The sequence below is a fragment of the Lichenostomus cassidix genome, unplaced genomic scaffold (assembly GCF_008360975.1).
Source record: "Lichenostomus cassidix isolate B80296 unplaced genomic scaffold, HeHo_3.0 HiC_scaffold_35, whole genome shotgun sequence".
Classification (NCBI taxonomy): Eukaryota; Metazoa; Chordata; class Aves; order Passeriformes; family Meliphagidae; genus Lichenostomus; species Lichenostomus cassidix.
This window is the reverse complement of record NW_028147256.1, coordinates 887,111-899,239: the sequence shown is the minus strand read 5'-3', so window position 1 is coordinate 899,239 and position 12,129 is coordinate 887,111. Positions and strand designations below refer to the sequence as shown.

Sequence of the window (12,129 nt, the reverse complement as noted above, 5' to 3'; positions counted from 1 at the left end):
GGGAAAGGGTGGGAAATGTGAGGGGAAAGGGAAGCAAACCTGAGGGGGAAAATAGGAAATGTGAGGGGAAAAGGGCAGGAGACTTGAGGGGAAAATAGGAAATGTGAGGGGAAAAGGGAAGGAAACATGAGGGGAAAAGGGAAGGAAAAGGGAAGGAAACGTGAGGGGAGGGAAATGGGCGGGAATCGTGAGGGGGAAAGGGGCGGGAATCGTGAGGGGAGGAAAAGGGCGGGAACGGAGGTTCTGCGCAGGCGCAGTGCGGGGAAGGCGGCGGCGCCCCCTGGCGGAGCGGGAAGCGCCGTGAGGGGAGAGAGGCGCCGGTAACGGAACCGGGGCGGGATCGGAACCGGGAGCCGAACCGGAGCGGCATCGGAACCGGCAGCCCAACCGGGGAGGCCTCGGGCCGGCGGCGCCATGGTGAGAGCCGGCAGGGTTGGGGGATGAGCGGCGGAGACGCGGGGAGAGCGGAAATGGAGCGATCGGGAAGGGCGGAGGAGCGGGGGAGCCTCGGGCCTGGAGCGGCGTGAGGGGAGGTGAGGGGGGAGTGCGGGATTTTAGACTTTTCGTGAGGGGATTTGGGGTGTCACCCTGTTTTAGTCTCTGTCTTGGGGGACTTTCCCTCATTTTAGGGTTTCTATGCGGGGATTTGGGGTGTCACCCCGTTTTAGGCTCTGTTTTGGGGAACTTTCCCCCATTTTAGGGTTTCTATGAGGGGATTTGGGGGTGTCACCCCATTTTAGGGTCTGTTTTGGTGGGACTTTCCCCCATTTTAGGGTTTCTGTGAGGAGATTTTGGGGTTTCACCCTGTTTTAGGGTCTGTTTCGGGGTGTATTGAGGAGATTTTGGGGGGGTCACCCCGCCTTAGCATCTATTTTGGGTGATTTTTGGGGGTCTCTCCCGCATTTTAGGGTCTCAATTGGGTAATTTTAGAGGAAATTCAGCATTTTAGGATTTTTATGAGGAGATTTTAGGGGGGTCATCCTATTTTAGGGTCTGTTTGGGGGGAATTTTGGGGTGTTTTGGGGTTTCTCCCCCATTTTAGGGTCTCAGTAGGGGATTTTGGAAGAAATTCAGCATTTTAGGATTTTTCTGAGGAGATTTTGGGGTCTCTCCCCCATTTTAGGATCTCAGTTGGGGGATTTTAGGGAGAATTCAGCATTTTAGGGTTTCCATGAGGAGATTTTGGGGTCTCTCCCCCATTTTAGGGTCTCAATTGGGGAATTTTGGGGTCTCTCTCCCATTTTAGGGTCTGAATTGGGGGATTTTAGGGTAAATTCAGCATTTTAGGGTTTCTGTGAGGAGATTTTGGGGTCTCTCCCCCATTTTAGGGTCTCAATTAGGGAATTTTGGGGTAAATTCAGCATTTTAGGGTTTCTATGATGGGATTTTGGGGTTTTCCCCCATTTTAGGCTCCATTTTGGGGTTTATTGAGGAGATTTTGGGGTACTTTGGGGAGCTTTTCCCCATTTTAGGGTTTTTCTGAGAGGATTTTGGGGTTTTCCCCCATTTTAGGCTCCGTTTTGGGGTATTTTGGGGCATTTTGAGTTTTTTGGGGGATTTTGGGGAGTTTTCTCCCATATAAGGGTCTCTATGAAGGAATTTTGGGATTTCTCCCCATTTTAGGGTCTGATTTGGAGGATTTTTGGGGATTTTTTGGGTGTTTTGGGGTATTCAGGACATGAAAAAATCCAAATTTCAATAATGAAAAAATTCAAGTTTCACAGCAGGATTTTTCCCGATTTCCTCCAAATTTTTTCCTGACCCAAATTCCCATTTTTTTCCCAGAATTCCTGCAGGAAGAATCCTGATCCAGGAAAACTCAATTTCCCAAGTGGAATTTGGTGCTAAAATCCCAATTTAAATTAGGAAAAAATTGAATTTTTGAGGAATTTATGGTGATAAAATCCCAATTTAAATTAGGAAAAAATTGAATTTTTGAGGATGAATTTTCCCCAAATTTTTTCAGATTTCTCCCAATTTTTTTCCAATTTCTCCCAAATGTTTTCCTGAGCCAAATTCCCATTTTTTCCCAGAATTCCTGCTGCAGATTTGCTTCATGCTGATCCAGGAAAACTCAATTTCCCAAGTGGAATTTGGTGCTAAAATCCCAACTTAAATTACAAAAAAGTTGAATTTTTGAGGACGAATTTTTCCCGATTTTTCCCAAATTTTTTCCCAATTTCTCCCAATTTTTCCCGATTTTTCCCAAATGTTTTCTTGACCCAAATTCTCATTTTTTCCCGGAATTCCTTTGTCAGATTCACTTCATCCTCATCCAGGAAAACTCAATTTCCCAAGTGGAATTTGGTGATAAAATCCCAATTTAAATTGGGAAAAAATTGAATTTTTGAGGAATTTATGGTGATAAAATCTCAATTGAAATTATAAAAAAATTGAATTTTTGAGGACAGTTTTTTCCAATTTCTCCCAAATTTTTCCTGATATCTCCCAAAGTTTTTTCTGATTTTTCCCATTTTTTTTTCCCAATTTTTCCCAAATTTTTTTCCGATTTTTCCCAAATTTTTTCCCGATTTCTCCCAAATGTTTTCCTGACCCAAATTCCCATTTTTTCCCGGAATTCCTTTGGCAGATTCGCTTCATCCTGATCCAGAACCGAGCTGGCAAAACCCGCCTGGCCAAGTGGAATTTGGTGCTAAAATCCCAATTGAAATTATAAAAAAATTGAATTTTTGAGGAATTTATGGTGCTAAAATCCCAATTTAAATAACAGAAAAAGCGAATTTTTGAGGACGAATTTTTCCCGATTTCTCCCAATTTTTTTCCCGATTTTTCACAAATTTTTTCCCGATTTCTCCCAAATTTTTCCCGATTTTTCCCAAATTTTTCCCAATTTCTCCCAAATGTTTTCCTGACCCAAATTCCCGTTTTCTCCCGGCATTCCTTTGGCAGATTCGCTTCATCCTGATCCAGAACCGAGCTGGCAAAACCCGCCTGGCCAAGTGGTGTTTGGTGATAAAATCCCAATTTAACTAACAAAAAAATCGAATTTTTGAGGACAATTTTTTCCAATTTCTCCCAAATTTTTTCCTGATTTTTCCCAAATTTTTTCCGATTTCTCCCAAATTTTTCCCAATTTCTCCCAGATGTTTTCCTGACCCAAATTCCCGTTTTTTCCCGGAATTCCTTTGGCAGATTCGCTTCATCCTGATCCAGAACCGAGCTGGCAAAACCCGCCTGGCCAAGTGGTGTTTGGTGATAAAATCCCAATTGAAATAACAAAAAAATCGAATTTTTGAGGACAATTTTTTCCAATTTCTCCCAAATTTTTTCCTGATTTTTCCCAAATTTTTTCCGATTTCTCCCAAATTTTTCCCAATTTCTCCCAAATGTTTTCCTGACCCAAATTCCCGTTTTCTCCCGGAATTCCTTTGGCAGATTCGCTTCATCCTGATCCAGAACCGCGCTGGCAAAACCCGCCTGGCCAAGTGGTGTTTGGTGATAAAATCCCAATTGAAATTACAAAAAAATCGAATTTTTGAGGACGAATTTTTCCCAATTTCTCCCAAATTTCTCCCTGTTTTTCCCACACTTTTTCCTGACCCAAATTCCCGTTTTTTCCCGGCATTCCTTTGGCAGATTCGCTTCATCCTGATCCAGAACCGCGCTGGCAAAACCCGCCTGGCCAAGTGGTACATGCAGTTTGACGATGATGAAAAGCAGAAATTGATCGAGGAAGTTCACGCTGTCGTCACTGTCAGAGATGCCAAACACACCAACTTCGTGGAGGTAAACATTGGAAAAATTGCCCAAATTCTGGGGAATTGAGGCCAAAAATATTTTGGGTTTTGGGGGGAGTTTGAGGGGTTTTTAGGGGGAAAATTTGGGGTTTTGGGGGAATTTGGGGTTTTTTGGGTTTTTTTGGGAATTTTTGGGAGTTTTTTGGGGAGAAATTTTGGGGTTTTTTGTGGGTTTTCTGGGGGAGAAATTTGGGGATTTTTGGGGTGATTTTGGGGGAAAATTTGGGGTTTTTGGGGGAATTTTTGTTTTTTGGGGGGAGTTTTTTTGGGGAATTTTATGGAAATTTTAGCGGATTTTTTGGGGGAATTTAGGGGATTTTTGGGATTTTTAGGGGGAATTTAGGGGAAAATTTGTTTTTTTTAGGAGGAAATTTCGGGTTTTTTGGGGGAATTTTGGGGAAGTTTGGGGTTTTTTTGGGGAGAAATTTGGGTATTTAGATTTTTAGGGGGAATTTTGGGTTTTTTTGGGGGGGAATTTGGGTTTTTCTGGGGGATTTTTAGGGAATTTTGGGGGTTTTTTTGGGCATTTTTAGGGGGGATTTTGGGGAATTTTTGCGGTTATTTAGCGGGAATTTTGGGGAAAATTTGGGGTTTTTTGGGAATTTTCAGGGGAATTTTGGGGAAAATTGGGGTTTTTGGGGAGAATTTTGATTTTTTTGTGGGGAATTTTGGGGTTTTTTGGGGGATTAGGGGGAATTTTGGGGAAATTTTGGGCTTTTTTGGGGGGAATTTTGGGTTTTTGGGGGGAAGTTTGGGGTTTTTTTGGGGGGAAATTTGGTAGTTTTTTGAGGGAATTTTGGGGTTTGTTGCAGGAATTTTGATTTTTTTTTGAGAAAATTCGGGGTTTTTGGTGGAATTTGGGGATTTTGGAGGGAAATTTAGGGTTTTTTTAAGGGCAATTTTTTTGAGAGGAAGTTTCAGGAATCTTGGGGGGAAAATTTGGGTTTTTAGGGAGAAATTTTAGGATTTGAGGGGAGAATTTTGGGGTTTTTGAGGGAGAAGTGGGGGGGAAAGACACCCCAAGTCCCTCCCAGTTTGTCCCAGTCCGTCCCAGTGCCTCCCAGTTCCCTCCCAGTAACTCCCAGTATAAACCAGTTCCCTTTTTCTCCCCAAAATCCCCATTTTTCACCCTAAAACCACTGCGATTGTTCCTCCCAGTCCCTCCCAGTCCATCCCAGTTCAATCCCAGTCCATCCCAGTCCCTCCCAGTCCATCCCAGTTCAATCCCAGTCCATCCCAGTCCCTCCCAGTCCATCCCAGTTCAATCCCAGTCCATCCCAGTCCATCCCAGTCCATCCGTGTCCCTCCCAGTTCCCTCCCAGTGCATCCCAGTATAAACCAGTTCCCTTTCCCTCCCCAAAATCCCCATTTTCACCCCCAAAATCCCCATTTTTCACCCCAAAACCACCGTGATTGTTCCTCCCAGTCCCTCCCAGTATAAACCAGTACAAACCAGTCGATATTTCTCCCTCCCAGTTCCGCAATTTCAAGATCATCTATCAGCGCTACGCTGGGCTGTAGTGCCTCCCAGTGCCTCCCAGTAACTCCCAGTTCCATCCCAGTCCATCCCAGTATAAACCAGTTCCCTTTTTCTCCCCAAAATCCCCATTTTTCACCCTAAAACCACCACGATTTTCCCTCCCAGTCCCTCCCAGTTCCATCCCAATCTCCTCTTAGTCCCTCCCAGTCCCTCCCAGTATAAACCAGTTCCCTTTTTCTCCTGAAAATCCCCATTTTCACCCCAAAACCACTGCGGTTTTTCCTCCCAGTCCCTCCCAGTCCCTCCCAGTTCCCTCCCAGTCCCTCCCAGTATAAACCAGTTCCCTTTTTCTCCCCAAAATCCCCATTTTCACCCTCAAAATCCCCATTTTTCACCCCAAAACCACCGCGATTGTTCCTCCCAGTCCCTCCCACTCTCCTCCCAGTCCTTCCCAGTCCCTCCCAGTATAAACCAGTACAAACCAGTCCATCTTTCTCTCTCCCAGTTCCGCAATTTCAAGATCATCTATCGGCGCTACGCTGGGCTGTAGTGCCTCCCAGTGCCTCCCAATCCATTCCCAGTCCATCCCAGTCCATCCCAGTATAAACCAGTTCCCTTTTTCTCCCCAAAATCCCCATTTTTCACCCTAAAACCACTGCAATTGTTCCTCCCAGTCCATCCCAGTTCAATCCCAGTCCATCCCAGTCCATCCCAGTTCATCCCAGTCCCTCCTAGTCCCCTCCCAATTCCCTCCCAGTTCCCTCCCAGTGCATCCCAGTATAAACCAGTTCCCTTTTTCTCTCCAAAATCCCCATTTTCACCCCCAAAATCCCCATTTTTCACCCCAAAACCACCGCGATTGCTCCTCCCAGTGCCTCCCAGTCCCTCCCAGTCCATCCCAGTCCATCCCAGTCCCTCCCAGTATAAACCAGTCCAAACCAGTCCATCCTTCTCTCTCCCAGTTCCGCAATTTCAAGATCATCTATCGGCGCTACGCAGGTTTGTATTTCTGCATTTGCGTCGACGTCACTGACAACAACCTGGCTTACCTCGAGGCCATCCACAACTTCGTCGAGGTGAGCTTAATTAGCGCTAATTAGCGTTAATTGGGGTTAATTAGGGATGGTGAAACCCCCTGGGGTTAATGGGAGTCAGTCAGGGGTTAATTAGGAGGTGATTTGGGTGATTAATTAGGGTTTTTCTTTAGGTTCTGAGTGAGAATTTTTGTAATGTTTGTGAGTTTGACCTTTAATTAGCCTTAATTAGGGCTAATTAGGGATGGTGAAATCCTCAGGGGTTAATAGGAGTCATTCAGGGGTTAATTGGGAGTTAATTTAGTTAATTAGTTGAGGTTTTTCTTCAGGTGTTTAGGGAATATTTTTGTGATGTTTGTGAGTTTGACCTCTAATTAATCCTAATTAACCCTAATTGGTGCTAATTAGCATTAATTGGGGTTAATTAGGGGTGGTGAAACCCCCTGGGGTTAATGGGAGTCATTCAGGGGTTAATTAAAGGGTGATTTGGGTGATTAATTAGGGTTTTGCTTTAGGTGTTGAATGAGAATTTTTGTGATGTTTGTGAATTTGACCTCTAATTAACCCTAATTAGTGCTAATTAGGGATGGTGAAATCCTCAGGGGTTAATGGGAGTCATCCAGGGGTTAATTAAAGGGTGATTTGGGTGATTAATTAGGGTTTTTCTCTAGGTTCTGAGTGAGAATTTTTGTAATGTTTGTGAGTTTGACCTTTAATTAGCCTTAATTAGGGTTAATTAGGGATGGTGAAATCCTCAGGGGTTAATAGGAGTCAGTCAGGGGTTAATTGGGTGTAATTTGGGTGATTAATTAGGGTTTTGCTTTAGGTGTTGAATGAGAATTTTTGTGATGTTAGTGAATTTGATCTCTAATTAACCCTAATTAGTGCTAATTAATGCTAATTGATGGTAATGGATCCCCTAGGGGTTAATATGAGACCTTCAGGGGTTAATTAGGGGTTAATTTAGTTAATTAATTAGGGTTTTTCTTTAGGTGTTCAATGAGAATTTCCTCAATGTCTGTAAATTTGACGTCTAATTAACCCTAATGAACCCTAATTAGTGCTAATTAGGGATGGTGAAACCCTCAGGGGTTAATATGAGATATTCATGGGTTAATTAAGAGGTGATTTGGTTAATTAATTGGGGATTTTCTTTAGGTGTTCAATGAGTATTTCCATAATATTTACAAACTTGACCTCTAATTAGCCCTAATTAGTGTTAATTAATGCTAATAAATCCCCCAGGGGTTAATTAAGTTAATTAATTGGGGTTTTCTTTAAGAGTTGAGTGAGAATTTTCATAATGTTTGTGAACTTGACCCCTAATTAACCCTAATTAATGATAATTAACCCTAATTTTTGCTAATGAACCCTTCAGGAGTTAATTAGTGATTAATTAAATTAATTAATGAGTGTTTTTCCTCAGGTTCTCAATGAATATTTCCATAATAGCTGCAAACTTGACCTATAATTAACCCTAATTAACCCTAATTAACCCTCAGTTAATGGGGGCCAATGTAATTAATTAATCGGTGATTAATTAAGTTAATTAATTAGTGGTTTTCCCCAGGTTCTCAAGGAGTATTTTCATAATATCTGCGAACTTGACCCCTAATTAACCCTAATTAACACTAATTTATGCTAACAAACCTTTCCGGACTTAATTGGTGATTAATTAAATTAATTAATTAGTGTTTTTCCCTCAAGTTCTCAAGGAGTATTCTCATAATATTTGCAAATTTGACCCCAAATTAACCCTAATTAATACTAATTGATGGTAATTAACCCTCAGTCAATGAGGACCAATGTAATTAATTAATTAGTGATTAATTAAGTTAATTAATTGGGTTTTTCCTCAGGTTCTCAATGAATATTTCCACAATGTCTGTGAACTCGACCTCGTCTTCAACTTCTACAAGGTGGGAAGGAATTTGGGGATTTTGGGAAAATTTGGGGAAAATTTTGGGGATTTTGGGGATTTTGAAAGATTTGGGGGAATTTTGGAAGATTTTTGGGAAGATTTTTAGGGATTTTTGGGGAATTTTGGGAGATTTTTGGGGAATTTTGGGAGATTTTTGGGAATTTTGGGAGATTTTGGGGGAATTTTGGGAGATTTTGGGGGAATTTTGGGAGATTTTTGGGGAATTTTGGGAGATTTTTGGGGAATTTTGGGAGATTTTTGGAAGATTTTTGGAAGATTTTGGGGATTTTGGGAGATTTTTGGGAATTATTAAAGATTTTTGGGGAATTTTTGAAAGATTTTTGGGAATTTGGGGAGATTTTTGGGAAGATTTTGGAATTTTGGGATATTTTTGGGAATTTTGGGAGATTTTTGGGAATTTTGAAAGATTTTTGGGAATTTTGGGAGATTTTTTGGGAGATTTTTGAAAGATTTTTGGGAATTTGGGGAGGTTTTTGGGAAAATTTTTGGAAATTTGGGGAAGATTTTGGGAATTTTGAAAGATTTTTGGGAATTTTGGGAGATTTTTGGGGAATTTTGGAAGATTTTTGGGAGATTTTTGAAAGATTTTTGGGAATTTGGGGAGATTTTTGGGAAGATTTTGGGGATCTTGGGAGATTTTTGGGAATTATTAAAGATTTTTGGGGAATTTTGGGAGATTTGGAGGAATTTTTTGGAAGATTTTGTGAGAATTTTGGGAGATTTTGGGTAATTTTTTTGTATTTCCAGGTGTACACAGTGGTGGTTGAGATGCTCCTGGATGGATTTTGGGATAATTTTGGAATAATTTTTGGGATTTTTTTGGATTCCAGGTGTACACAGTGGTGGATGAGATGTTCCTGGATAGTTTTTGGGTTATTTTAGATGATTTTTGTCTAATTTTGGGTTATTTTTTGTCTCCCAGGTGTACACAGTGGTGGACGAGATGTTCCTGGATGGATTTTGGGTTATTTTAGATGATTTTTGGCTAATTTTGGGTCATTTTTTGGCTCTCAGGTGTACACAGTGGTGGATGAGATGTTCCTGGATGGATTTTGAGTTAATTTAGATGATTTTTGGGTTAAATTTTGGGTTCATTTTGGTATTTTTTGTCTCCCAGGTGTACACAGTGGTGGACGAGATGTTCCTGGATGGTTTTTGGGATAATTTAGATGATTTTTGGGTTAATTTTTGGGTTTTTTGTCTCCCAGGTGTACACAGTGATGGACGAGATGTTCCTGGATGGATTTTGGGTGGATTTAGATGATTTTTGGGTTGATTTTTGGGGTAATTTTTGGGGTTTTTTGGTTTCCAGGTGTACACAGTGGTGGATGAGATGTTCCTGGATGGATTTTGGGATAATTTAGATGATTTTTGGGGTAATTTTTGGGTTATTTTTTGTCTCCCAGGTGTACACAGTGGTGGACGAGATGTTCCTGGATGGATTTTGGGATAATTTAGATGATTTTTGGGATAAATTTTGGGTTCATTTTGGTATTTTTTGTCTCTCAGGTGTACACAGTGGTGGACGAGATGTTCCTGGATGGATTTTGGGATAATTTTGGAATAATTTTTGGGATTTTTTTGGATTCCAGGTGTACACAGTGATGGACAAGATGTTCCTGGATGGTTTTAGGATGGATTTTGGTTGATTTTGGGATAATTTTGGCTAATTTTGGGTTAATTTTTGTCTCTCAGGTGTACACAGTGGTGGATGAGATGTTCCTGGATGGATTTTGGGTGGATTTAGATGATTTTTGGCTAATTTTGGGTTAATTTTTTTGGTTTTTTTCAGGTGTACACCGTGGTGGACGAGATGTTCCTGGATGGATTTTGGGATAATTTTGGCTAATTTTGGGTTATTTTTTGTCTCCCAGGTGTACACAGTGGTGGACGAGATGTTCCTGGATGGATTTTGGGATAATTTTGGCTAATTTTGGGTTATTTTTTGTCTCCCAGGTGTACACAGTGGTGGACGAGATGTTCCTGGATGGATTTTGGGTGGATTTTGGGATAATTTTGGATTATTTTGGTTTTTTTCAGGTGTACACAGTGGTGGACGAGATGTTCCTGGCAGGAGAAATCCGCGAGACGAGTCAGACCAAGGTGCTCAAACAGCTGCTGATGCTGCAGTCCCTCGAGTGACCCAAAACCCCCCAAAACTGCCCCAAAATCACCCCTAAAATATCCCCAAAATAGCTAAAAAATATCCTCAAAAAATCGCAAAAATATCCCAAAAATATCATGAAAAAATTCCCCCAAAAATATCCCTAAAATAGCTCAAAAATATCCCAAAAATATACTTAAAAATATGCTAAAAATATCCCAAAATACCCGAAAAAATATCCCAAAAGTACAAAAAAAATCATAAAAATAGCCTCAAAATATCCTGAAAAAATCCCCCAAAAATATCCCAAAATCACCCCAAAAATATCCCCAAAATAGCTAAAAAATCTCCTCAAAAAATCGCAAAAATATCCCGAAAGTATAATGAAAAAAATCCCCCCAAAAATATCCCAAAATAGCTCAAAAATATCCCAAAAATATCCTTAAAAATATGAAAAAATATGCTAAAAATATCCCAAAATACCCCAAAAAATATCTCAAAATCACCCCAAAAATAGCTTGAAAATATCCCAAAAAATCCTCAAAAATATCCCAAAATCCCCCAAATAGCCCCAAAAATAGCCCAAAATCACCTCAAAAATATCCCTAAAATAGCTCAAAAATAGCCCAAAAATATCCTCAAAAAATCGCAAAAATATCCCAAAAATATCATGAAAAAATCCCCCCAAAATCACCCCCAAAATAGCCCTAAAAATATCCCTAAAATAGCTCAAAAATACTCCAAAAAATCCTAAAATACCCCCAAAAAAAATTCAAAAATATCCCAATAAATATCCCAAAAAATACCCCAAAAATATCCCAAAATCACTCAAAAAATATCTCAAAAATCACTCCAAACAATATCCCAAAAATATCCCAAAATCACCACAAAAATCCCCCAAAAATATCCCCAAATCACCCAAAAATTAATCCTGAAATATCCAAAAAAAATCTCAAACATCTCCCAAAAATATCTCAAAAATCACCCCAAAATTACCCCAAAATCCCAGAAAATATCGCAAAAATATTCCCAAAAATATCCCAGAAATATCTCAAAAAATCTCAAAAAATATCCCCAAAAAGTCCCAAAAAAATCCCAAAAAATCCCCCAAAAATATCCCAAAATCACCCAAAAAATCTTAACAATTTCCCCAAAAAACCCCAAAAATCCCCAAAATCTCCAAAAATCTAAAAAAAACCCCAAAAATCCCCAAATCCCCAACCTCCTCCCCACTCTCTGTTCTCGTTGTGTGAAAAAAGTGAATTTTTGTCTCCAAGTGACCAAAATGTGACCAAAAACTGCAATAAAAAAATTCAAAATGGCCGCCAGGCTCCTCCCCTTCCTGGCCACACCCACCGGAAGTGACGTCATCCCCACACCACCACACCCACCGGAAGTGCCATTTCCTGAGCCCCACCCCTCGTTCCCATCCCGCACTCTGATTGGCTGAAAAACCGGAAGCGCCGCCATCTTGCCCAAGCCCCGCCCCTCCCTGGGATCCTGCGCTCTGATTGGCCGAGAAACCGGAAGTGTCACCCTGTAGCCACGCCCACCGGAAGTAACTTGTTTTTCCCAAGCCCCGCCCCTTCCTCAGGCTCCGCCCACCGGAAGTTCTGCCATTTTCCCGTGGCTGCACCCCTTTTTCTTCAGCCTGCCTGCTGATTGGCCAAAAACCAGGAAGTACCACCATTTTCCTGCAGCCACGCCCACCGGAAGTACCGCCATTCCCCAAGCCCCGCCCTCTGCCTGAATCCCGTGCTCTGATTGGCTGAGAAACCGAAAGTGCCGCCATTTTAGCGAAGCCACGCCCA

General features: G+C 41.3%; 1 protein-coding gene and 1 long non-coding RNA gene across 4 annotated transcripts; both read left to right on the top strand.

The window, feature by feature from the left end:
• Positions 1-220: 220 nt before the first annotated feature.
• AP2S1 (adaptor related protein complex 2 subunit sigma 1) lies at positions 221-10,518 on the top strand. Of its 3 annotated transcripts, none has more exons than XM_085044174.1 (5): positions 221-417; positions 3,598-3,747; positions 6,201-6,314; positions 8,132-8,191; positions 9,137-9,295. In XM_085044174.1, the coding sequence occupies exons 1-5, from the start codon at positions 415-417 to the stop codon at positions 9,278-9,280; spliced, it is 471 nt and encodes a 156-aa protein (XP_084900300.1). In that variant the 5' UTR covers positions 221-414; the 3' UTR covers positions 9,281-9,295. The 3 variants fall into 3 exon arrangements, with proteins under 3 accessions (XP_084900300.1, XP_084900302.1, XP_084900301.1); XM_085044176.1 differs by lacking the exon at positions 9,137-9,295 and adding an exon at positions 10,007-10,078 and having other exon boundaries at positions 225-417; XM_085044175.1 differs by lacking the exon at positions 9,137-9,295 and adding an exon at positions 10,255-10,518 and having other exon boundaries at positions 233-417.
• On the top strand, positions 4,721-5,680 carry LOC146423994 (uncharacterized). Its single transcript, XR_014847191.1, has 3 exons — positions 4,721-4,915; positions 5,310-5,402; positions 5,436-5,680. It is a non-coding gene; the product is annotated as an uncharacterized LOC146423994 (long non-coding RNA).
• Positions 10,519-12,129: the final 1,611 nt, after the last annotated feature.

What these genes read in the sequence shown, in the direction of transcription:
- AP2S1 (XM_085044174.1), top strand. An exon ending in CCATCCACAACTTCGTCGAG is followed by an intron (nt 6,315 to 8,131) that starts GTGAGCTTAATT and finishes GTTTTTCCTCAG; the next exon opens with GTTCTCAATGAATATTTCCA. An exon ending in TCGTCTTCAACTTCTACAAG is followed by an intron (nt 8,192 to 9,136) that starts GTGGGAAGGAAT and finishes TTTGTCTCCCAG; the next exon opens with GTGTACACAGTGGTGGACGA.